Source organism: Coffea eugenioides, chromosome 2 (genome assembly GCF_003713205.1).
Source record: "Coffea eugenioides isolate CCC68of chromosome 2, Ceug_1.0, whole genome shotgun sequence".
NCBI lineage: Eukaryota > Viridiplantae > Streptophyta > Magnoliopsida > Gentianales > Rubiaceae > Coffea > Coffea eugenioides.
In genome coordinates, this window is record NC_040036.1 from 20330458 (window position 1) to 20350142 (window position 19685).

General features: G+C 39.9%; 5 protein-coding genes across 9 annotated transcripts; 4 read left to right on the forward strand and 1 right to left on the reverse strand.

The window, feature by feature from the left end:
* The first annotated feature begins 25 nt into the window (after positions 1–25).
* LOC113763199 (uncharacterized protein At4g04775-like) lies at positions 26–1856 on the forward strand. 2 transcript variants are annotated; one of them, XM_027306942.1, is made up of 3 exons: positions 26–294; positions 981–1147; positions 1243–1856. In XM_027306942.1, exons 2-3 carry the CDS (start codon positions 998–1000, stop codon positions 1564–1566), a joined length of 474 nt encoding a protein of 157 aa, XP_027162743.1. In that variant the 5' UTR covers positions 26–294; positions 981–997; the 3' UTR covers positions 1567–1856. The 2 variants fall into 2 exon arrangements, with proteins under 2 accessions (XP_027162743.1, XP_027162744.1); XM_027306943.1 differs by having other exon boundaries at positions 287–363.
* Positions 1857–2559: 703 nt separating this feature from the next.
* Positions 2560–9147, forward strand: LOC113762131 (alpha-L-fucosidase 2). The gene is made up of 10 exons (XM_027305421.1): positions 2560–2986; positions 3449–3594; positions 4362–5245; positions 5395–5527; positions 5980–6138; positions 6911–7135; positions 7276–7377; positions 7519–7654; positions 8223–8418; positions 8681–9147. Exons 1-10 carry the CDS (start codon positions 2761–2763, stop codon positions 8985–8987), a joined length of 2514 nt encoding a protein of 837 aa, XP_027161222.1. The 5' UTR covers positions 2560–2760; the 3' UTR covers positions 8988–9147.
* Positions 9148–9546: 399 nt separating this feature from the next.
* LOC113762132 lies at positions 9547–11674 on the forward strand. 3 transcript variants are annotated; one of them, XM_027305422.1, is made up of 3 exons: positions 9547–9904; positions 10050–10205; positions 11377–11674. In XM_027305422.1, exons 1-2 carry the CDS (start codon positions 9750–9752, stop codon positions 10198–10200), a joined length of 306 nt encoding a protein of 101 aa, XP_027161223.1. In that variant the 5' UTR covers positions 9547–9749; the 3' UTR covers positions 10201–10205; positions 11377–11674. The 3 variants fall into 3 exon arrangements, with proteins under 3 accessions (XP_027161223.1, XP_027161224.1, XP_027161225.1); XM_027305423.1 differs by lacking the exon at positions 11377–11674 and adding an exon at positions 10487–10549; XM_027305424.1 differs by having other exon boundaries at positions 9553–9904; positions 10050–10168.
* Positions 11675–14283: 2609 nt separating this feature from the next.
* LOC113762679 (zinc finger protein 7-like) lies at positions 14284–15333 on the forward strand. The gene has a single exon (XM_027306235.1). It carries the CDS (start codon positions 14629–14631, stop codon positions 15130–15132), a length of 504 nt encoding a protein of 167 aa, XP_027162036.1. The 5' UTR covers positions 14284–14628; the 3' UTR covers positions 15133–15333.
* Positions 15334–16093: 760 nt separating this feature from the next.
* On the reverse strand, positions 16094–19432 carry LOC113761386 (TIP41-like protein). Of its 2 annotated transcripts, none has more exons than XM_027304349.1 (8): positions 19072–19432; positions 18623–18808; positions 17979–18066; positions 17541–17651; positions 17397–17456; positions 17273–17314; positions 17026–17154; positions 16094–16432 (listed from the first exon to the last, which is right to left on the reverse strand). In XM_027304349.1, the coding sequence occupies exons 1-8, from the start codon at positions 19209–19211 to the stop codon at positions 16322–16324; spliced, it is 867 nt and encodes a 288-aa protein (XP_027160150.1). In that variant the 5' UTR covers positions 19212–19432; the 3' UTR covers positions 16094–16321. The 2 variants fall into 2 exon arrangements, with proteins under 2 accessions (XP_027160150.1, XP_027160149.1); XM_027304348.1 differs by lacking the exon at positions 16094–16432 and adding an exon at positions 16439–16912.
* Between the last annotated feature and the right edge of the window lie 253 nt (positions 19433–19685).

Below are 19685 nucleotides of genomic sequence, written 5' to 3' on the forward strand. Positions count from 1 at the left end.
GGGGAAAAATCCTAGAAACCTCCAACCCCAGGCAGACTTGTAAAAACCCAAAAAGTCTTTCTGCCACCCGACGGGACATAACTGTTCATTTAATCAAAGCTCCGTCAGATGATCATGTGAAGTGAAGGGCTTTTTGGGTTTGTCGGTGCTTTTTACAAACCTTTAGGTCCTTTACTAGCCAACCATGTCGGTGTTCTCTCCAAAGTCCTCCTCTTGCTGAAGTTCGGCTTTACGGAGGACGGGGCAACCTGACTCTTGGTGATTTTGATCATCCCAAGTTTACCAGCTTAACGGGTTAGTTTTCAGTAGTAATTAGCCTTCACGTATGGATGCCCCAACTAAGCATAAACATTCACATCCAAGGTTCAAAAATTTACTGCTTATGTCTTCTGTTCATGTCTTTGTTTTTTTGTAGGTTTAAGCTTTTTTAAGTTGATGATCAATGGGTCCAATTAAAGTGTTTGTCTGACCAATACAGTAATACTACTATGTAAATATGCAAGTGGTAAGTTGTCGAAGTAGAATGATCAATTGGAAGATGTTACACGAGAGCCAAATTTCTATCACTATAATCTTAGTAAGGATCGTGCTAGGTGCAATGCAGACTGGTAGAAAATTTGGAGATGATTTGATAGTCTCACTTTTGAGTTTGTGGTCCTTGGTGAGTTGGTGTGAAGCTGTAAATTGGGATTGTAGTGTGGATTCATCGAATTGTAATTCTATAATTGGTTTTTAAGAAGGGGAAAAAGAGAGAAAAAAATCTACTAGTCTCTTGTCTCACTAATGCAACAACGACCCTCAAAGAGAGCAGAAAACGCTTGCACTAGTTTTGGCGTGTGTGTGTTTCACCGTATATTTACAATTTCACTAATTTCTTCAATGTAAACCAATGCTGGGGCAAATCAATTCATCAAAAAGACAATCACAAAAGTGTCTTAATAGTACGCTTGAATTATGATATGGCTTCGTTGTTTCTACAGGTTGAGGAACTAGCGGGATGAGTTCACTTGAAGTCTCTGACCTGAAATGTTCTAAAGGCTTTGAACTGAAGTGTAAATGTGGGCTGACGGCAGAACGAAGAGTATCAAGAACACGTGCAAACCTGTTTAGGTTGTTCTATAATTGTCCTAAGAGTGATTTTGCTGATGTAAGTATGCATTTTCTGGCTTTCACGCGTGAGAATGTTGTCTGCTACCTTCCACATGTATCATACTTAAATGATGCTGCTTCAATCATTGCCAGCAATGTGAGTTCTTTGAGTGGGCTGATGATCTCTCCCCAACTGGTGATAAGCATTTGGACGAGATAAATGAAATTAGCAGTGAGTGCAGACGGTTACAAGAAAGAATTGATCTCATCCGAGAAGAACATGACACTGAAAGGGCTGCTTGGATCAGGGAAAGGGAGCAGCTAATGTCACAATTATTATCTGTTAAGATGGAGCTTGATCAGATGAAGACCAGAATCAAGATAGTGCATGAGTCAGATCTTATGCCTCCTTATGATGAAAAATTATCTAACCCAAAAGATGAGGAGGATGATCCAGTGGTGATACAAACTGTTTAGACAGAGCAGCAGTTGCATCTGCTATCAAGCATCCGATAGTGAACTGTTGACCCCATTTTGTTAACTATAGGAGCAATTATAATATATTTTGTAGAGCTTCTCGTGATTATGTTTTGGTCCCTCCTGGCTAAGGCTTATTAGGCGTCTTGATGCTAATATGGATAACATATGATGTGATGGAGACATGAGAGGCTAACTTGAAGCGTGGCGTGTGTCTTGTTCCCATGACCTAGTTTCTACCCTGTATATATAAATGTTTATGACGACTTCGTGTGAATTATTTTGTTCTAATGTCATCCAGTTGTTCATTTCCTGTACTGGCAACTATGCTCCTGTAATTCTTAAATCAACAAATGATCCCATACCAGGTTGTTCCAACATTCGTTAAACAAAGCACCCCGCACAAAGATTGATTACATTTGTGTGTGATTCCGCCTGAATGACTTTGGTACAGAATACGGATAAAAAGAATGGTAACGTGAGACGCTTGTTCATTTCCGAAATTGTAATTTGTTCCATTGAAAGTTGTCTCGGCTGTATGAACTTAACACAAAGCTCCAAACTAGACGGATCAGAAACCTTAGAAAGTTGAGAGTACTCTAAAACCAGAGAGGCTTTAAAACACAAAAACCGATGATCCTGATGTTCCATAATCCAAACTTCCGGTGAACAAACTACAGCTAGTAATACAATCGTAAACCAAATTATCAATGCAAAATGAGAATACATGCAGTAGCCGAGACTCAAACTTATGACGAAGCATAATAAAGCCAAAAGCCAAAAGCCAGGCGATTGACGTAGAGACAGAGGAGGAGGAACGGTATATGGCGCGTGCATTCAGAGAAATGGGTACTGTTTCTCTTGACTTGCTGAAAGTGATGTGTTTGTCCCTGGTTCCTTGTCACTTCATAATTCGTTTCTTCTCATCAGCATTCACGTCGGGCCCCGTTTACCAACCCCAACCGACGCTTTATCTAGTATCTTTTATCACAGTCCCTGTATCCACTGATTTCGCTCATCAGTTCGCTGGCTCACCAGTGTTGTACCATTTCTCTGAAAAAGATCAAGTTTCAAACATAAAATATTTGGGAAATAAAGTAAGCAAAAGTGGCTTTCTTTAACTTCATTGTCTACTTGACTATACTGTTTAGTCTAGAATTGTTTTTGGTCCATGATGCTTCGCCAATTCGTCAAATGGAAGAAGGTCATAGATGGGTTCTTGTGAAGAAACCCTGTGACAGAGATGCATGGAGCCCAACTTTGTCATCATCAAATTCAGGGTCTAATTCGGGTCCGGGCCCTCTTAAGATTAGGTTCAATGAACCAGCTAAGTATTGGACTGATGCTCTTCCCATTGGTAATGGTCGTCTTGGTGCTATGGTCTGGGGGGGTGTTCCAGCCGAAGTTCTCAACCTTAACGGTAAAGTTAGCAGCTTTTTTTTTTTTTGCCTTTTTACGTCCTGATTCTTAAGAACTACAGAATTTTACCTTTTTCTTGTTTCTTTCTTTTTACCGTATTAAAGTGGCTATATGGCAGTGGAATGGATTATTTGTTCAACTTGGTTTCTCTCGGTCTTCTTAACTTTGCTGGGTGCCTGAATTTTGTCTTATTGGTTAGCAGCTATTTGCTTTTATGGTTTTATTTATTTATAAGAGACAGAGGAAAGTGGGAAGTCTAATTCTTTTGCTTCTTCATATCAACTTGCTTTGGGTTTCGGTGGAAATTGGAATTTACTGGCCCATATATCTGTCATCCTGTATAACAATTTCTATGTGATTGTATAAGGCAGGTAGCCCAGTTGCAATAGCAGAACAAGATAATATTAAAAGTTTCTGCTTTTATATTTTATTTGATTATTTTGTCTTGGATATTCGAATGTAGAGGACACACTTTGGACGGGCATTCCTGGGGATTACACTGATCCAAATGCTCCAGAAGCGCTAGCTGAGGTCAGGAAACTTGTTAATGAAGGCCAATATGCAGAAGCTACCAGTGCAGCAGCACAGTTATCGGGAGAACCATCTGAGGTACACTGTTTGATCATAATTTTTTAAGTTATTTTCGTGTTGTTTTAGCAGTCCTTTTAGATGAGAATCTACAATTATAGTAGGATACAGTAATTCTTTTTGCCGCTGCTATGTGGAGTTTAGTGCAAGTTCTGCAGTGGAATAGCCACTTTGAACCTTCGTTATTGCCTCGACATACACATTTTTTTTTTCTGAGGAAAATTCATTATGGAGTGTAGTAACTGTTGCAGTTTTAACAGTTCAATATGTTTAAGCATGGAAGGAGATCTTCGGCGCCATATTGCAGACTGGAATGAATACACGATTCACACCTTTAATGCTTTAGCTTGTTAACTCACTGTTGAAATACGTAGCTCTTTAATGCCAATGTAATGTCATCCTTTTCTATGCTGCCCATGACGTATAATGACATGCTCAAGCTGGGGCATTATTCACCAAAATGTAGTTCGCACTGGTCTTATTGACAGAAAAAGGGCCTGGAATATTTTTTTTGGGGGTGGAAGGAGTTGGTTAATTCAGGCACAAAGAATAGGGGAAGAGTGGCCACTAGTTAAGTAGAAAACTTTATTATCAGCTAGGTAATGAACTTCTATTGCCATCAAATTTAGGACAATGTTGCATTTGAGGTATGCTGCAAGGGTTTAAATGGAGTTACAGTTTTGTAGTTATGGCTTATTTACTTGCTATCTTGGTTTTGTATCTTTTCTCCTGGCTGAGAAATCTCTATTGAAATCCATGGATAGCTTATTGCATTGCTTGTGGTGTAGGTATACCAACCCCTTGGAGATGTCAAGATAGAGTTTGACGATTCCCATACTAAATATGACAAAGAGTCATACCACAGGGAACTGGACTTGGATACTGCAACAGTAACAGTAAGATATTCAGTAGATGAGGTAGAATTTACAAGGGAGCACTTTGTCTCTTATCCAGATCAAGCAATAGTAGTAAAGATTTCTGGAAACAAACCGGGGCGTTTGAACTTCACTGCATCGCTGGACAGTGAATTACATCACCGTTCATATGCAAACGGCAAAAGTCAGATTGCTATGCAGGGAAGTTGTCCTGGCAAAGGAATTGCATCTGAATCATTAGAAGATGATGACTATCCTGAAGGAATTCAGTTCTCAGCTTTTCTTGATTTACAGATCAGTGGTAGTATGGGTACATTACATGTTTTAGATGACAAGAAACTTCATGTTGAGGGTTGTGATTGGGCCATCATCATGTTGTCAGCATCATCTTCATTCGATGGCCCATTTATCAATCCTTCTGATTCCCAACGCGATCCCAGTTCTGAGGCTCTTAGCACATTGAATTCAATAAAAAGATTTTCTTATTCTGAGGTGTACTCTCGGCATGTGAGCGACTATCAAAATCTTTTTCATAGTGTCTCACTGCAGCTCTCAAAAAGCTCCAAAAGTTCAATAGGAAATGGCTGCAACTTAACTAATAACTGTTTGGCTGGAGGTCAAAAACAGTCAATTTCAACTGCAGATAGGGTGAAAGCTTTTAAAACAGATGAAGATCCATCTTTGGTAGAGCTTCTGTTCCAATTTGGTCGATATCTGCTTATTTCTAGTTCACGCCCTGGAACTCAGGCATCAAACCTGCAAGGGATATGGAACAAAGATATTCATCCAGCGTGGGAGTATGTTCTGCATTCCTTTCTCCCTAATGTATTGCATTTATATGATTAGTATCTATGCTTGTTTCAGTGTAGGCCTTTCTACTTCTGTCTTTATTTGCATGATAATTTTTGGGAAAGCTATTAATTAGACCATTGCTGTGCATCTTCAGCTGTGCTCCTCACTTGAATATCAATCTACAAATGAACTATTGGCCTTCTCTTCCCTGCAATCTTAAGGAGAGCCAGGAGCCTTTATTTGATTATATATCTTCTCTTTCAGTGAATGGACATAAAACTGCTAAGGTTAGATTCCTTTCAATCTTTAGTTCGTGAAGACTTGTTATGATATGACTAATATTTTTTTATATGACTAGTATTGGGAAAAGGCAAGTGGAAATGTCTTGTCATGCACTGGGAAATTTTGTTAATGATTTGAGGTCTCTCCCTCCCATGTCTCTGTGTGTCTGTGTTGTGGGGAATGGAGAATGAGGTGAATTTATTATCTTATTCAGTCAAATACTGGTATAAGCCAAGAGGCTTTTAGTGAACAATATCCCTAAGCTAGCGTGGTCTCATGTCGCCAGTGTGACTGGTATGAGCAGTTCACTAGGAAGAGCCTCTGATGGCTTATTTGATGTGTTTTCTTAATTTGATGCACTATGTGGTTGAATTGCTGGCAAGCACGCACAGCTTTAAATTTCTCTTTCAACTGTACACGTAAAACTTCCATGTACTTAAGTTACAGAATGATACAGGTAAACTATCAAGCAAGTGGTTGGGTTGCTCATCAGATCTCTGACATATGGGCAAAATCATCCCCAGATTTTGGTCAACCGGTGTGGGCATTGTGGCAAATGGGTGGAGCATGGTTGTGTACCCATTTATGGGAGCATTATACATATACAGTGGACAAAGTAAGAAATGTGTGATCACCTTTCTTCCTTAAAGCATTAATTGCTTGATTCTTCAATTAGTCAGAATGGTTACATGGATTTTAAATTTTCTGTTCGGCCCTCCTTCTCCTGTTTCATTTTACAATAGAAGAGCCTTTGCTCTGAAGGTGCATGTTTGGCACACTGGGATAGATGCTGGAACTTCCATGTATCATCTTAATGAGCATCTAATGCTGTCTTTCAATATTTTTCGTTAACCTAATTCATGGATTATAGTTTTTTCTCTATTCTCTCTCTGGGGTCAGTTAGTTGCTACCTCAAGTGCAGTGCCCCCTAATGCCTTTTGGGCTTGGGATCGCTGCCTGGAGTATGCTTCTAACCTTTCTGTAAATGTTTAAACTTAGTGAAGTGGCAGTTGCGAATTTTTATGCTAACATCTTAAAGCATTTATTTCTCTGTATCGATACATTTGCAGAAGGGAACATATTAGCTCCAGTTAACTTTCTGAGTCATGGTTAAACTCCTCATACTTTATGTAACTTTCATTTTAGAGATTGTCAAACCTTGAAAAGATAGTTTTCCTGTGGCTTTTGCGCATCACCGGTATAACTGTGTTTTAGAAGCAATATTGTTGCAAGTTTATTTTACTGTGAAATGATAGTAACAAATTCTTAAATTTTTATGTTGGTAGAGAAAGTTTTAAGTTGTCTTCTTGGCAACGAGTTAGTAGTGATAAAGGACAACAGAATTTCACAGTACTATTTATTAATTCCTGTTATTTTTCTCTGGTCAGGATTTTCTCAGAAATAAGGCATATCCTTTGTTGGAAGGATGTGCTGCTTTCTTGTTGGACTGGTTGATTGAAGGCCCTGAGGGTTATCTAGGAACCAATCCATCAACCTCGCCCGAGCATAATTTTACTGCACCTGATGGTAAGCCTGCCAGTGTCAGCAATACTTCAACTATGGACATGGCTATCACTAGGGAAGTTTTCTCTGCCATTGTATCTGCTGCTGAGGTACATCATTTTTCACCACCCCCCCCCCCCCACAACACACACAAACAAAAAAACCTACCCTCCCCAGACCCTTAGACACTTCATCCTGATCCCAAAAGTGGCAACACTCGGTAATTAATGCACTAAGAATACTTTTGAAGGTGTTAGATAAGAGCAAAGACATTCTGATTGAAAGAGTTCGTAAAGCTCAGCAACGTCTTTATCCAACCAAGATTTCTACGGATGGAACCATCATGGAATGGGTTTGTTATGCTCTGAACCACTTCTATTTTTTTTGGAACATTTTTAAAAATTATGCTGGAATAGATTGATGCTTGCTAGACTGGTTTCGTTTTGGCCAAAAGAGTAAGTTGAGTTTGTTCAGTTGTTTATGCTGATGACAGGCAAAGGACTTCAAGGATCCTGAGGTGCATCATAGGCATTTATCACACTTATTTGGCTTGTTCCCTGGTCATACAATAACTCTGCAGAAAACTCCTGACCTCTGTAAAGCAGCAGAAAAATCACTACAGAAAAGAGGTTTGTATTGAGACTTCTTCAGAAAATGTATTGAAATCAGAATCTCGATTCCTTTTAATTCTAGTCATTTGTCACCTCCAACCCCTCCCTCGTAAGAAGTGTTACTGGATCTGATCCAACCGATTAATTGAGTTTTGTCCGTTATTTGCATATGATGTGATGGGAAGAAAAAAAGAAAGTAAAAGTTGTTTCATTGTGAATTATGGGGGGATAAATCTGGTGTTTGGCTTAATAGGATTTATGTAGCCTTGGCTTCTGGATGATAATATTCCTCCGCCACTGCATACTGGCAAGTTACAAGGTTCATACTAAGAACTAAATTCATTTTAAAGAATTTTAGATTAAGAAGAAAAGAACCAGCAAACAGTTGTATAGTATCTCGGCACGTATGGCTGAGTAATGTTATCGTTGTTCTACATGTTTGACATCTGCTTGCCAGATTTGCTGATTGGCTTGTTATCTAACTGCCAGTTTTCTGAATTTAATTATGATACTCCTCGGCATCTTCTAAAAAAGTGGAGTACTAAAGAGTCTTTCTAGTTGTCAACTTGTTTTCTATTTGGAACAGGGATAGAAGGTCCAGGATGGTCAACTACATGGAAAACTGCTTTGTGGGCGCGTCTTCATAACAGTGAGCATGCATATGAGATGGTCAAGCATCTCTTTGATTTAGTGGATCCTGAGAATCCGAGAAGTTTTGAAGGTGGACTTTATAGTAACCTCTTTGCCGCACATCCTCCTTTCCAGATTGATGCAAACTTTGGGTAAGCATACGTGCACCTCTAGAATGACATTGACATGCAGTTCTTAACACTGTAGTCTCAGCACACTGTGTTTACTGGTAAAAGCTTCTAGGGTTATGTTTCTGAATGAATGAATGTAGAAATGATTCATTCTGATATTATAGCTTGTCGAGTGCTGTTACCCTTTTAGGACGGGCAGAGCTTAATAATTGTTCCTCATTCCAGACCATGTTAAGCAAAATCATCTTGGGTGCTAACATACATGTGCAAATTCTGGTATCAGCTTCTCTGCAGCCTTGGCAGAAATGCTCGTTCAGAGCACCATGCAAGAGTTATACTTGCTCCCTGCTCTACCTCGAGATAAATGGGATAGTGGCTGCGTCAAAGGCTTGAAGGCGCGGGGCGGTGTGACTGTTAGCATGTGCTGGAGCGGAGGAGAGCTCGATGAAGTTGGCCTTTGGTCTGAGGATCACAACGTCACAAAAAGATTACATTATGGAGGGACTTCTGTCACCACAACATTATCTTGTGGCACAGTTTACACGTTCAATAAGCACTTGCAGTGTGTGAGGTCGCATGCTCTTGAATAAGCTTTTCGCTGGGGAGAATAGGAATGAATAAGTTGGTCATATTTATTACTACTACTATTTGAACCTAACTAAAAGGGGGCTTTTGCTGGTTCTCTCTGTCTAAGTTCTTCTTGGATCCTCATCTTTTCTTAATCCCCAGTTATAATTCCTACTTGGTGGTGGCAGCCATGAGCCTACTGATGCATTGTCCTGAGCCACAACATCTGCTTTTGAGGGAAAAGATCAACACTTTCATTCATTTAAATCAGCAGCTACACAACATCAGTTGGAATATTACAGAGTCTGAGACCATTCAGGAAGGATTGATGCTTTGCGTCGTGATGACATGTTATATAAAAGCCGTCGCGGTAGCAATGCTCAACGTCAAAGGAAAATCCAACAAACAGAAATAGTTACCACTTTGAATCTAGTGGTGATTGATTTCGCAATGGATCGCAAGTATTAAATTGGGGTTTTTTCTTTTTCCTTTTATTTGTTTGTCCTTCTATTTTCCTTTCGCTGCTCTCTCTTCATGTCTTTAGCAAAATTCCTCCCTATTAAAAAAAAAAAAATGAAAAGCAAAATATTTAAATCCTAAGACTAGTCGAATCCACATCAAACACTCCTGAGCTTGCGCAACACCGTATTCTTACCCTCCCCGCCACGCTAAAACCCCTAATCCCAGCACAAAACCCTTTCAGCCCGCATTTCTAATCCTCAGTCCTTTCCCTCAGCTCCCGCTGCAGAGTGCAAACACACCGAAACTTAACAAAAATATCAGTAATGGCTGCTGCTTGGCGTGGCTCCATTTCCAGATCACTCCTCTCCACCGCGAGAGCCTCCACCTTCCGATCAGCTCCAGCTGTGCCCCGCGTCCGTCCTCCAACTCTTTCCTCCCTTCGTCTCCGTCCTCGTCGCCTCTCCTTCGCCCATCCTAGGTTTATCGCCTCGTCTCCTTCTGGGCTCCATTTTCTAAATCATCTTGTCCTGCAAAAACCTTGAAAGAATTTTTTTAAATACTTTTCCAAATCATTAACTGTGGTTTTTTTTTTTTAATCTCTATCGTACCGTATGAATGGTTAGGACAACGGGCGAGCTGGGATGCGCTCAATCCCTGATGCCTCTGTGCAATGTGACGGCCGGAGCCCAACTGACATCCCACTTGACTGCTAACTTGCGGGCTTGTTGCGAGCTGTCTCACGGTACCTTCTGCCGAACTTGTCAGGATCGCTAGTAGTAGTTAAGTTTCTTTATTTGGTCTTATGCTTCTAAATTTAACAGGAATACTTGATAGAGAAATGAGCCAATGAATAATGCGTATAACCCACGCACTTCAATTGTTTGTTAAAATATCCATTTTTTTCCGCAATCCGGATTTATAATCTATACGACATGAAATTTCATATTGGTGCTTGGCCGATCTGGCTTAGGGGTTAAGTAGTTTGAGTTGAGTAGTTTTCGTTGGATTATGAATTTTTGGTTAATAAGAAGGAACTTGGGATGATTGGGATTATTGATAGGGAGGAATGGAAAAGATGGGTGATGTCAGCTGCAATTCCGAGCATCCAAAGGCGGGAGTAATGGTCGCACTGTAGGTTTCTATTTTTGTTCTTTTTTTACTGCTATCATGTTCTTTAATATTGTCTATGGAGTTTGCTTGACGCCGTATGAATGGTCAAAAAAAAAAAATCCTCGGAAACTCAAAAGAAGTTTCAAGCTTCTGGGGGTACATAGGAAATCTTAATGATGTTGCATTTTTGTATTGTTAAATTAAATAGTAAGGAAAGCAGTGTGGAACTGTTTTCCTATTGCGGGTGAGCGCATGAGTTTGATTCCCGACCTAAGATTGGCTGAAATATTTCCATGAATAATGAACTACTGATTAGCAAGTGGTGTTAAAATGCTGCAAAGTTAGTGTCTATTCCTTTCCAATTCTCGTTTTTACTATTGCTGTTTGTCATGGGTTCACCTGTTCAAGAGGATAAATAAGTATTTTGTCTGCATTGCTATGTGAAAGTGGCTTTGCCTCTCTGTTGGTTTTTTGCCCTCAAACTAATACTGGCAACTTTTGCAAATTTGGTTCTCGCCCTTGGCCAAATACTCTCTTGATAGCTAATTGTCCTTTTATCAGGATCTCTTTAGATGAAGTGCATTTGCGTTCCTGATAGCACAATATTTCCTTTCAATCTTCTGACCATTTTTTTGGTTGGAGCTCTGCCATTGGCCAGCAAGAGTCTAATTGCGTGTATATTTACCATGGGAAACCTAAGCAACCTGTACAATATACCCAAAAAGATTTGTGTGTTGGTGTGACGACTATTAATTGCCAATGGATGTACAATCTTGCTTCCGATGTTTGTTGGCATGACCTCACATAATATACATTGTGCATGTTTTTGTATGATGGCAGGTACTTGAACATGTTGTTGGATCAGCACAACAGCTGCTAGTTGACTTGGACAAACCTTACAGGAACTGCTTCTTGGAATTGCAAATTTCAATGAGAATAGGTGTAGGTCGTTTGTTCACTTTTTTCCTTAGAAACTAGAAATTTAATGACTTAGAACAATATCGTGGATTACTCGAGCAAGTGGGTTGTGATCTTCATATAATTTTGATGCATGAATTTCTCGTTCTAAAATTCCTAGCTTTGCTGTTATAGTTTCCTTTCAACGTGTAAATTTCTACTTGGCTTCAATATTGCAGCTTCCTCTCTGTCATGTATTTGAAACTATTTCATGCAAGTAAAGCGCACACAACATTTTGCTAAACACCTAAACATTCCCACTTCATACCAAGAATACTGAGCCTTGTGCTCAGCTCTTCTTCTCTGTTCGTCTATGAGAAAATTGCAAATCGTCTGCTAGCAACCAAACTCCATTGTTTATGTTTCTGGTGCTCTAACTGCCTGGCCCTAGAACTGCCTGGATCAGAGAAGCCATTATTATCGATTGGCATATCAGAGAATGATTTTCAGCTGTGTTAGCTTTAGAGAAAAAAAGGAGGCAATAGCAACTGTACATGTTTGCTATGCAGATTGACCTTCTTGTGAAGCTTTACAACGTCATTACAGTCTGGGCAGTTAACAAGCTTCTATTTGGATTAAAGAATTGTTTTCATGATGAACGCTACAATTTTCTTTTTGTTATCGCTACTGAGTCGCCTGGATTAAGCTGTGTAGCTACTTGTTTTAGCTTCAATATTTCGGGTTATCTGATAACAGGTTAGGGTAGTTTAGGATGGTCCGAGGAGCCGGTGCTTCTTATTTTCTGGAATGCAGTAAAGAGGGAGGAGACAGAATTGTTGAAAATTGGAATGGAAGCCTATGTTGGGCATTCCGAGAGAAGGGATCGAGTTTTGTTTAAATAACTGGCCAATTAGGTGAGTAGTTCAAGGTTATTTCATTGACAGCGCAATTAATTTTTGAGCTTCCATGGTTTTGGTTTGCTGTCGCTGGTTGTAATTAAATTGCATTAGCCGGAAAATGTGAGGTGACCTCAATCTTTGGACGACCTGCAAGTCATTGGACTGTATGCATGAAGATGAAGAACAGATGCCAAGAAAAAAGAAATCTATAGTGAAGTCAGACACTTGCTCCAAGTGGTCCTTTGCCTAATCTTTGTTGCCATCCACCTAGACCATCATGATGCAGCACCTTATTTGGATGTGGGCACAGGGGGATAATGAATCTCAAACTTATTCAGTTAGGAAAGTTCCAACTTCCCGAGTATTACTCCCCTCCACATTGGGCTTCAGTGGGATGGTTTAAGTGGCACTAGACTATTAAACTACTCCATGGAGATATTAGATATACATGGTCGAAGTCGTGATCCCCCTTCATAATTCGATGCTGCTAGAGCAAGGAATCAGGAGGATTCTTCTATCCGTTACCTCATCTTTTGCCTTTTTCTATCCATTCGGTGTCATGAACTGATCTGAGATCTCAAGTTCGAAGGGGATGATATGGCCCTCTTCGTGATTACTTTTCACATTCTTGCATACCCGAGCATCCAGATGGAAAGGGAAAGGTGAGCTCAACAAACTCTCACCCACTGCTCCAAAGTGACTTGACATTTCCATGTTGGTTGGTAGAGCCAGAGGTAGTCATTTACATTGGATACCTTGTGAAAAGAAGGGGGGGTGACACAGTGCTTGTAATTCACCTCTACCGCTGCATGCCTAAAAAGGACGCGAACATGAAGATGCCCACATAGATACACATGTTCGGAAGGAAACAGAATCTACCTACACCAGCACCACCTCCTGATGACCTCTACAACAACCATTATTGCCCATATAAAGACCCCAACACTTCTCAGTTCTCACCAACATGATACTACGTCGTATCGTATCAATTTCACAAACCAACATGATGATACTACCTCATCGTATGTAACACCGCAACCACTCACTTCTGCATTCCGACTTCCCAATCTCTGGCACTTTTTCGCATAGGAAACAGGAGACTATCGTAGTGGGATCCACTGACTAATTTCACCTCGTATCTGCTTGACGCTAAAGCCTTTATCCTCTACATACTTTTTGGGATAAAATAAAATCATCCTAATGCAAGGGAACCGGTCGACACCCGTAGTTGAATCATGAATGGTTTATTTTGGAGTGGTGCAACACCACTTCAAAATGTTGCACCACCATGGAAATCTACATCAACCAAAGGTAAAGATGCATTGAAGATAACTACCTCGCGTCATATGGATGAACCTCCATGCTAATGCTACAACCAATCCCCGTTCCAAACATACTCCAAACGCATAAACAAAATCCAAGCTTCCAGCCCAAGTCGTTGAAATTTACCCTTCGCTAGCATTATACTGACGAAATCTTACCCACAGATTGCAGCAAGTAGACGAATCAAATCTAAAAAGCAGTAGACATTATAAGGAGGCAGTATCAGTGGCAGACAACACAAACAACCAGGAAATTATATGGTTTGGCCGTAAATATGGAATCACAGTGCAGTCGACAACTTCCTTTAGTGGTAGGCACTCCAATGGAAGCAGTAAAAAGTTGCCATGATTATTTATATACGTAAAAAGAAAATGAGAGAGAAGGGGAAGATACCAAGCTTCAAACTGTCAAGAGTCATAATGATGCAAGCATTGTTCCCCCGAACAAAAAAGCATCATAATAAAAATTCAAGTTGACTCGGGAGTGACTCGGCTGTTTCAACCCTTCACGGTGACGTCTAGGCCTGTGGACGTTTCGGTCGCGGTATCGTCTCGGACTAGGCCGAGACGGAGACGACTCGGCCGAGTCTTCGAACCATGGTAGGCACTCCAATGGAAGCAGTAAAAAGTTGCCATGATTATTTATATACGTAAAAAGAAAATGAGAGAGAAGGGGAAGATACCAAGCTTCAAACTGTCAAGAGTCATAATGATGCAAGCATTGTTCCCCCGAACAAAAAAGCATCACTGGATGAAGACATCAAGTGGAACACTTTTAGTTTATAAAGTCTAGCATCACTTCTTTCATGACAACGCAATTTATTCTCTGCCATCCTGATCCAGACAGAACTATTCGAGAGAAAGTGACTGGACCTGGATAAAGCTTCAGAAATCCATTCCATATTCTTCAATATTGGGATCCAGAACTGAAAGAAGCAGAAAGTTTTATAGAGCAGCAAAGCCAACAAAGCATAATGAAAACCAGTGAAGGAAATGATGGGAGAACAGCAGACCTCAATCCGGGAGAACGGCTGAACTTATATCTAGCAACAAATCAACCCTCAACCTTCGGAGACCCCGATCCACAATCAGGCAGAATACCTAACAAAGTTTTTTCGTGTAATTACTGCAGGCGGAAGTTTTACAGTTCACAGGCACTGGGAGGCCACCAAAACGCCCACAAGAGGGAAAGGGGTGCAATGAGAAGCTATCAATCTCAGTTCATGGTGGCTTTCCCGGTCAATACTTCCATGATCAGATCACTCGGCGTGCAGGCACACTCACTTGTACACAAAACAGACGGAGATAGAGGTACGATGGTTGCAAAGCTTACTGAGGCTAATATGGGACCTCAGATGCTGCAGTGCCGGGAAGAAACCATGGAACTGATGTGGCCAGGAAGTTTTCGACTTGATCAAGCACCGCCGCAGCCCAAGACATCTAATCAGGATGAGCTTGACTTGAATCTCAAGCTCTAAAGAGCATCTGTCATAAATTAGCAGCACTGTAATCTATCTTATACTCAAAACCTTCTATCTTCCTACAGTTGGAACTGTTAATTTGATCAATTGCTAAGAAAACTCGAGGCATGAGAGATAGTTCAGCTCTCAGAGAGTTTTATTGTGTCATGTACCGTAATTCTAATAGTAGGGCAAACCCCCATTGCCAGCTTAGCGACATACACCATTTTCCGCAGCTTCTTTCTCTTCATTTTGCTGCGTCTAGAATTATTTATACATTATTTGTTAGCTTCAGCAAGAAGATGATTCATTCATTCACAGTACTTTTTTCAACCTTCTCGGAGTGGCGAAAGATCTTTACTTATTTGCTTACCCATGACGAAACTAGCAGATTATTATTAATCTATTCACCTCTAAATAGCAGGCGCTTTTGCCAGAACACTTCTTTCTGAGTGTAGTAATTCTCACCGCACACTCGGCCCTAAATTTTGCATGAATTTTTCATCTTCGAGATAATACCCCGTGACGTGTACTCCAATAGGACAAATACGGGCCAAAATAGTCGTTTGATTGAAAGATCAACTATATGTCCATCAGCAGTTCATATAAACAGACAACCACAAATAACTACAGCATGAATACTGTATTATTAGATCATCCCATAGCGATCATCAGTCCTAACACACAGACGCTAAACAATGTGCTGCAGCATTCCCACTTGCCTCTCTAATTCTTTTTTTTTTTTTTGGGTCTAAAATAAAATTCTGTAATGATACGTTAACACTTCCTGCAACTTGCAGAGCTACAAATCACTTTTCTTACTCTGGATATTAAGGCCCATCTGGACAAAAAGATTTCTATCATTTCAACAAGTTGACACCATTGGCCACTTCTTTTAAGCCACTTTATCATCTATGCTAGTGAACCATCATTTCCATTATTAAGGCTGCTTTATATCTCCTTCGTTACGCTTTATACGTTTGTGCTTTGTTTCATGGCATAACAGACAAGGACATCATATCAGTTTGAAAGTAGTACAGATTCACTATTGCATTCTCTTTGGCCCCTAAACAATCAAACATAGCATCAATGAAGTTACAAGGCATGCTAGCAGGTTCAGTAATCCAAAAGGATATTCAATTCTATCAAACATCTTTCAGAATTTCTTCCTCTATAATCTAATATGATCTCAAATATTTGTTACAGCTCACAGAACGTCTGGGACCTTAAGCTTTTGGCACTTGTGCATGATTATGGGAAGCCTTTGACTGATCAAGCTAGGATCACTATACGCAGCTGAATCAACCGAGTATCCTTTCTGCAACAATTAATCAAACCAACCAGCTTAGCGAGAAAAACAGCACCAAGGAAGAGAATCATCAGAAGCAAATCTCTTAAGCTTTCCATTCAAGGATTAAAATAGGTAGTGACAGAATAAACAAATAAATTCAGCAGATATTGAGCGTGGGCAAGACCATTTGGGTTCTGAAACCGTAGTTCACATATCAGAATGAATATAGAAAATGGACAGCTTCAAATGTGTACTTAAAACGAATATCTTGGAGGGCTTTCCTTTCTTATACAGATACGCTACTCTTTTAACCTTCATAATCAATTTACCGAACCAGTTATTGATAAAATCATCACGTTGACTGACAAAAAGAACTCCTAGTTTGCCAGAGCAAAAGAGAAAAGAGCATGAAGAGGGGACAAGGAAAAAGAGGAAAGACAGTCTAACAAGTAGCTTCAAGATGTCAACAATAGAAATTTCAGGAAGTTGAACAGATGAATTAGCTCCCTGCAGTGTAGAAGAAAAAAGCTATTTAAAAGATGAAGAAAAAGATAAAACAATTCACAACACTAGGAAGAAGAACGTAGAAGATTTTTGAAAGGAAGAGGAAGCAAACTAACAGAGGACAGGGAATTAAATGTAGCCTCTCTCCAGCAGCTTTCTCGAAGAACATTTGGTTTCATACTCTCCCCAAACATGCAATGTATCCGAGTGTCCCTCAATCTCATAAGCACTCCATCAACTCTGAGCTGTGAGAAGAAATTCAAGTCCAAACCCAGGTGAAATGAATGCTCAATAGAGACTCAGTTTGCCCCAGGCATAAATAAAACAAGAAGGAAAGTTCATTGCTTTACAAAGATCACTCACCCAGAAACGTAAGAGAAGAAACCAACTACTAGGCATGACTCTCTGCAAAATCACAATTCAAAGAGTGTAAAGGAAGTTGATCACGTTCAAGCTAGCTAGTAAAAGGCACAGGTTCAAGTTTTACCACTTTTACTGTCAAAAGCGACACTCCATTATCAGCTAATTCATCTTCATATAAAATGACCTGTTGTTCGAAACAACTTAATCAAGGAGCCACAAAAACACCATGGGATGGCAGAGTCAAGAAATAAAATATTCAGTCACTTACTTCATCATAGAATAGAATTGGCTCTTTGGATGCCAATGCAACCAAATCAAGTTGCTCCTCACAGTCTTCCCAACATAGATTGCCATTGCTTCCCTCTGACGCTCCTCTTTGCTGATTAGTCAATAAGAGCAGATATCTTATCAATGTAACAATATATAGCAATTGAAAAAAATGGAAGCAATCTCCTTCAGTTTAGGCAAATGGAGCAATCCAAGAAAACATCTCCAATGGAGGAATCAAAGAAACTTCAGCTATGAGGTATCCATTACCTTAAAAATCAATTACTATGGATCATAGATATCACAATAAGCAAAAATATTTGCAAGAGGAACATTATAACATTGCAAAGAACCAATCCTTAAAGATTTATTTGCTAGAAACCCGATGTAAAACGATCATAAATTTTAACTTAGAGATGATAAAGTAGATAAAACACACCTCAGAATTCGTTTCAATAGTTTCACTACCAGAATATGGTGTTGTGAAGGTGTAATCATAATCTAGAATTACTTGCTGAGAAGGTTTGCTGCAAGACAAAAAAAGAAGAAGAATAAAAGTTGAAAGGATTGAACAATATGTAAAGGAGGTCATACTTGCAATGCAAAAACCCAAAAATTCTACGGATACACATATGAAGTAAATAATGAAATGCTGTCAAAGCAAGCAAATTATGGCAGCTTAGAATCCAGGTGATCACAGTCTGAGATTTCGTTCACCCTAAGACATTTACTGTATCTTTGATGCAGAACAAATCTACCAGAATCCAGGTTCTAAATTTGAGACTATGGTTTTATGGGCAACTCTTTAATCCAGATAAAAAGCTAAACTCCAGTTCTGTAGCCCAAAGTTATCCAATTGATACTAATGGCTAGCTGAGTCCTGAGGCAAACTTTAAGTGCCCACATCTCTGCTTACTATGGTAGCTCCAAAAGTAAGGATGAGAAAAACAAATTGAAACAGGAAACGTCCGCCTTCAATCAAGTTTTCGTTTTTCTCATTTTGCATTTAACACCATCGCATCTTGTTTTCTAACCAACTCAAAAGCCAGTGTAGCACTAGAGAATGAATAGTTGAGTAAGTACCTTCTGAATTTCCATTTTGCAGCCGCTGGAACTTCAACAGGAGGCAAAGCTTCCTGCTTCCAGCCTAATAGAGCATCAAATGCATTAAAATGGATTCTCAATCCACTTTCCAAATGTTTAAGAACCAAGGAGCTATGTCCGAAAATCATCTCAGGCAAGTGGCATGTCCCTAGCTTTTCTTCCCACCTACATAAGAATAAGGCAAAGATCAGCAACTAATACAGAACAGGAAATTTCATCAAATACTTGTAGAAAAGAGCCTGACAACAGCATCGCAGGAGACCATCAATTAGTATGAACTAACATGATAGTTTGTCTAAATTCGTCCAAAAACAGGAAATGCAATCAGATACTTACAAAATAGTTGTAATAGGGGGGGGGGGGGGGGGGGTGAGGCATCTGATTTTTTGTTGGGGGAAGGGGAAGAAGAGATAGAGAGAGGTAGTTACTCTTGGCGCTGGAGGGATTTGAGGATGGAAGCTTTGGAAGACTCGATCTCCCATCCATGTATCCGAAGTCCAACCCGCCCGTCCGGCAGCAACTCCGCTCCGGCTTCTTTCAATTCTTTCTGGTCTGCCTCCCACTCCATGCCCCCTACCTCACAAAACAAGCACCGTCACGATTTATGTCCAGTCCTGTTCCAGATTCTGCAACCCCCCTTCTGCTGGGCTGGCGACTGGAGCTGGTTTTCTACTTCCACAGGGATGGTTTCCGAACGGCGAGGATTCCAGCTACCGCTTTTTGTGAAAGGTCAGAATCGTCATTGCATCTTGTTTGTGTCTCTGTGTGTGTGTGTGTGTGTGTACATGCCCTCTTAATTTCTTTCTTGATCTTTTATGAGTATATTAAATACTCAAGGCCCATTTTGGAAGGAACAAAAAATAGAGAAGAAAAGACTTATTATCATGACTTTTTTAACGAGATTCTCACAATATTAATTTGTTTGAGAATTCAACCCAAAAAAAAAAAAAACTAAATCATTTCATCCACTGACGTTGATAGTATATACACTGTCAGTGTAAAAAATATTAATAAAAAAAAAAGTAGAATAATTTTGAACATT

Bases quoted from the DNA above. Each gene is read 5' to 3' on its own strand.
- LOC113762679 (XM_027306235.1), top strand. From the start codon at position 14,629: ATGAAAACCAGTGAAGGAAATGATGGGAGAACAGCAGACCTCAATCCG.
- LOC113762132 (XM_027305422.1), top strand. From the start codon at position 9,750: ATGGCTGCTGCTTGGCGTGGCTCCATTTCCAGATCACTCCTCTCCACC. The intron at 9,905-10,049 runs GTTTATCGCCTC...ATGAATGGTTAG, and splicing joins CTCTCCTTCGCCCATCCTAG to GACAACGGGCGAGCTGGGAT.
- LOC113763199 (XM_027306942.1), top strand. From the start codon at position 998: ATGAGTTCACTTGAAGTCTCTGACCTGAAATGTTCTAAAGGCTTTGAA. The intron at 1,148-1,242 runs GTAAGTATGCAT...AATCATTGCCAG, and splicing joins CTAAGAGTGATTTTGCTGAT to CAATGTGAGTTCTTTGAGTG.
- LOC113762131 (XM_027305421.1), top strand. From the start codon at position 2,761: ATGGAAGAAGGTCATAGATGGGTTCTTGTGAAGAAACCCTGTGACAGA. The intron at 7,136-7,275 runs GTACATCATTTT...ATACTTTTGAAG, and splicing joins CCATTGTATCTGCTGCTGAG to GTGTTAGATAAGAGCAAAGA. The intron at 8,419-8,680 runs GTAAGCATACGT...TTCTGGTATCAG, and splicing joins CAGATTGATGCAAACTTTGG to CTTCTCTGCAGCCTTGGCAG.
- LOC113761386 (XM_027304348.1), bottom strand. From the start codon at position 19,211: ATGGAGTGGGAGGCAGACCAGAAAGAATTGAAAGAAGCCGGAGCGGAG. The intron at 18,067-18,622 runs GTACTTACTCAA...TTTGTCTTGCAG, and splicing joins GCAAAATGGAAATTCAGAAG to CAAACCTTCTCAGCAAGTAA. The intron at 17,155-17,272 runs GTGAGTGATCTT...TTCTTCTCACAG, and splicing joins TTCTTCTCTTACGTTTCTGG to CTCAGAGTTGATGGAGTGCT.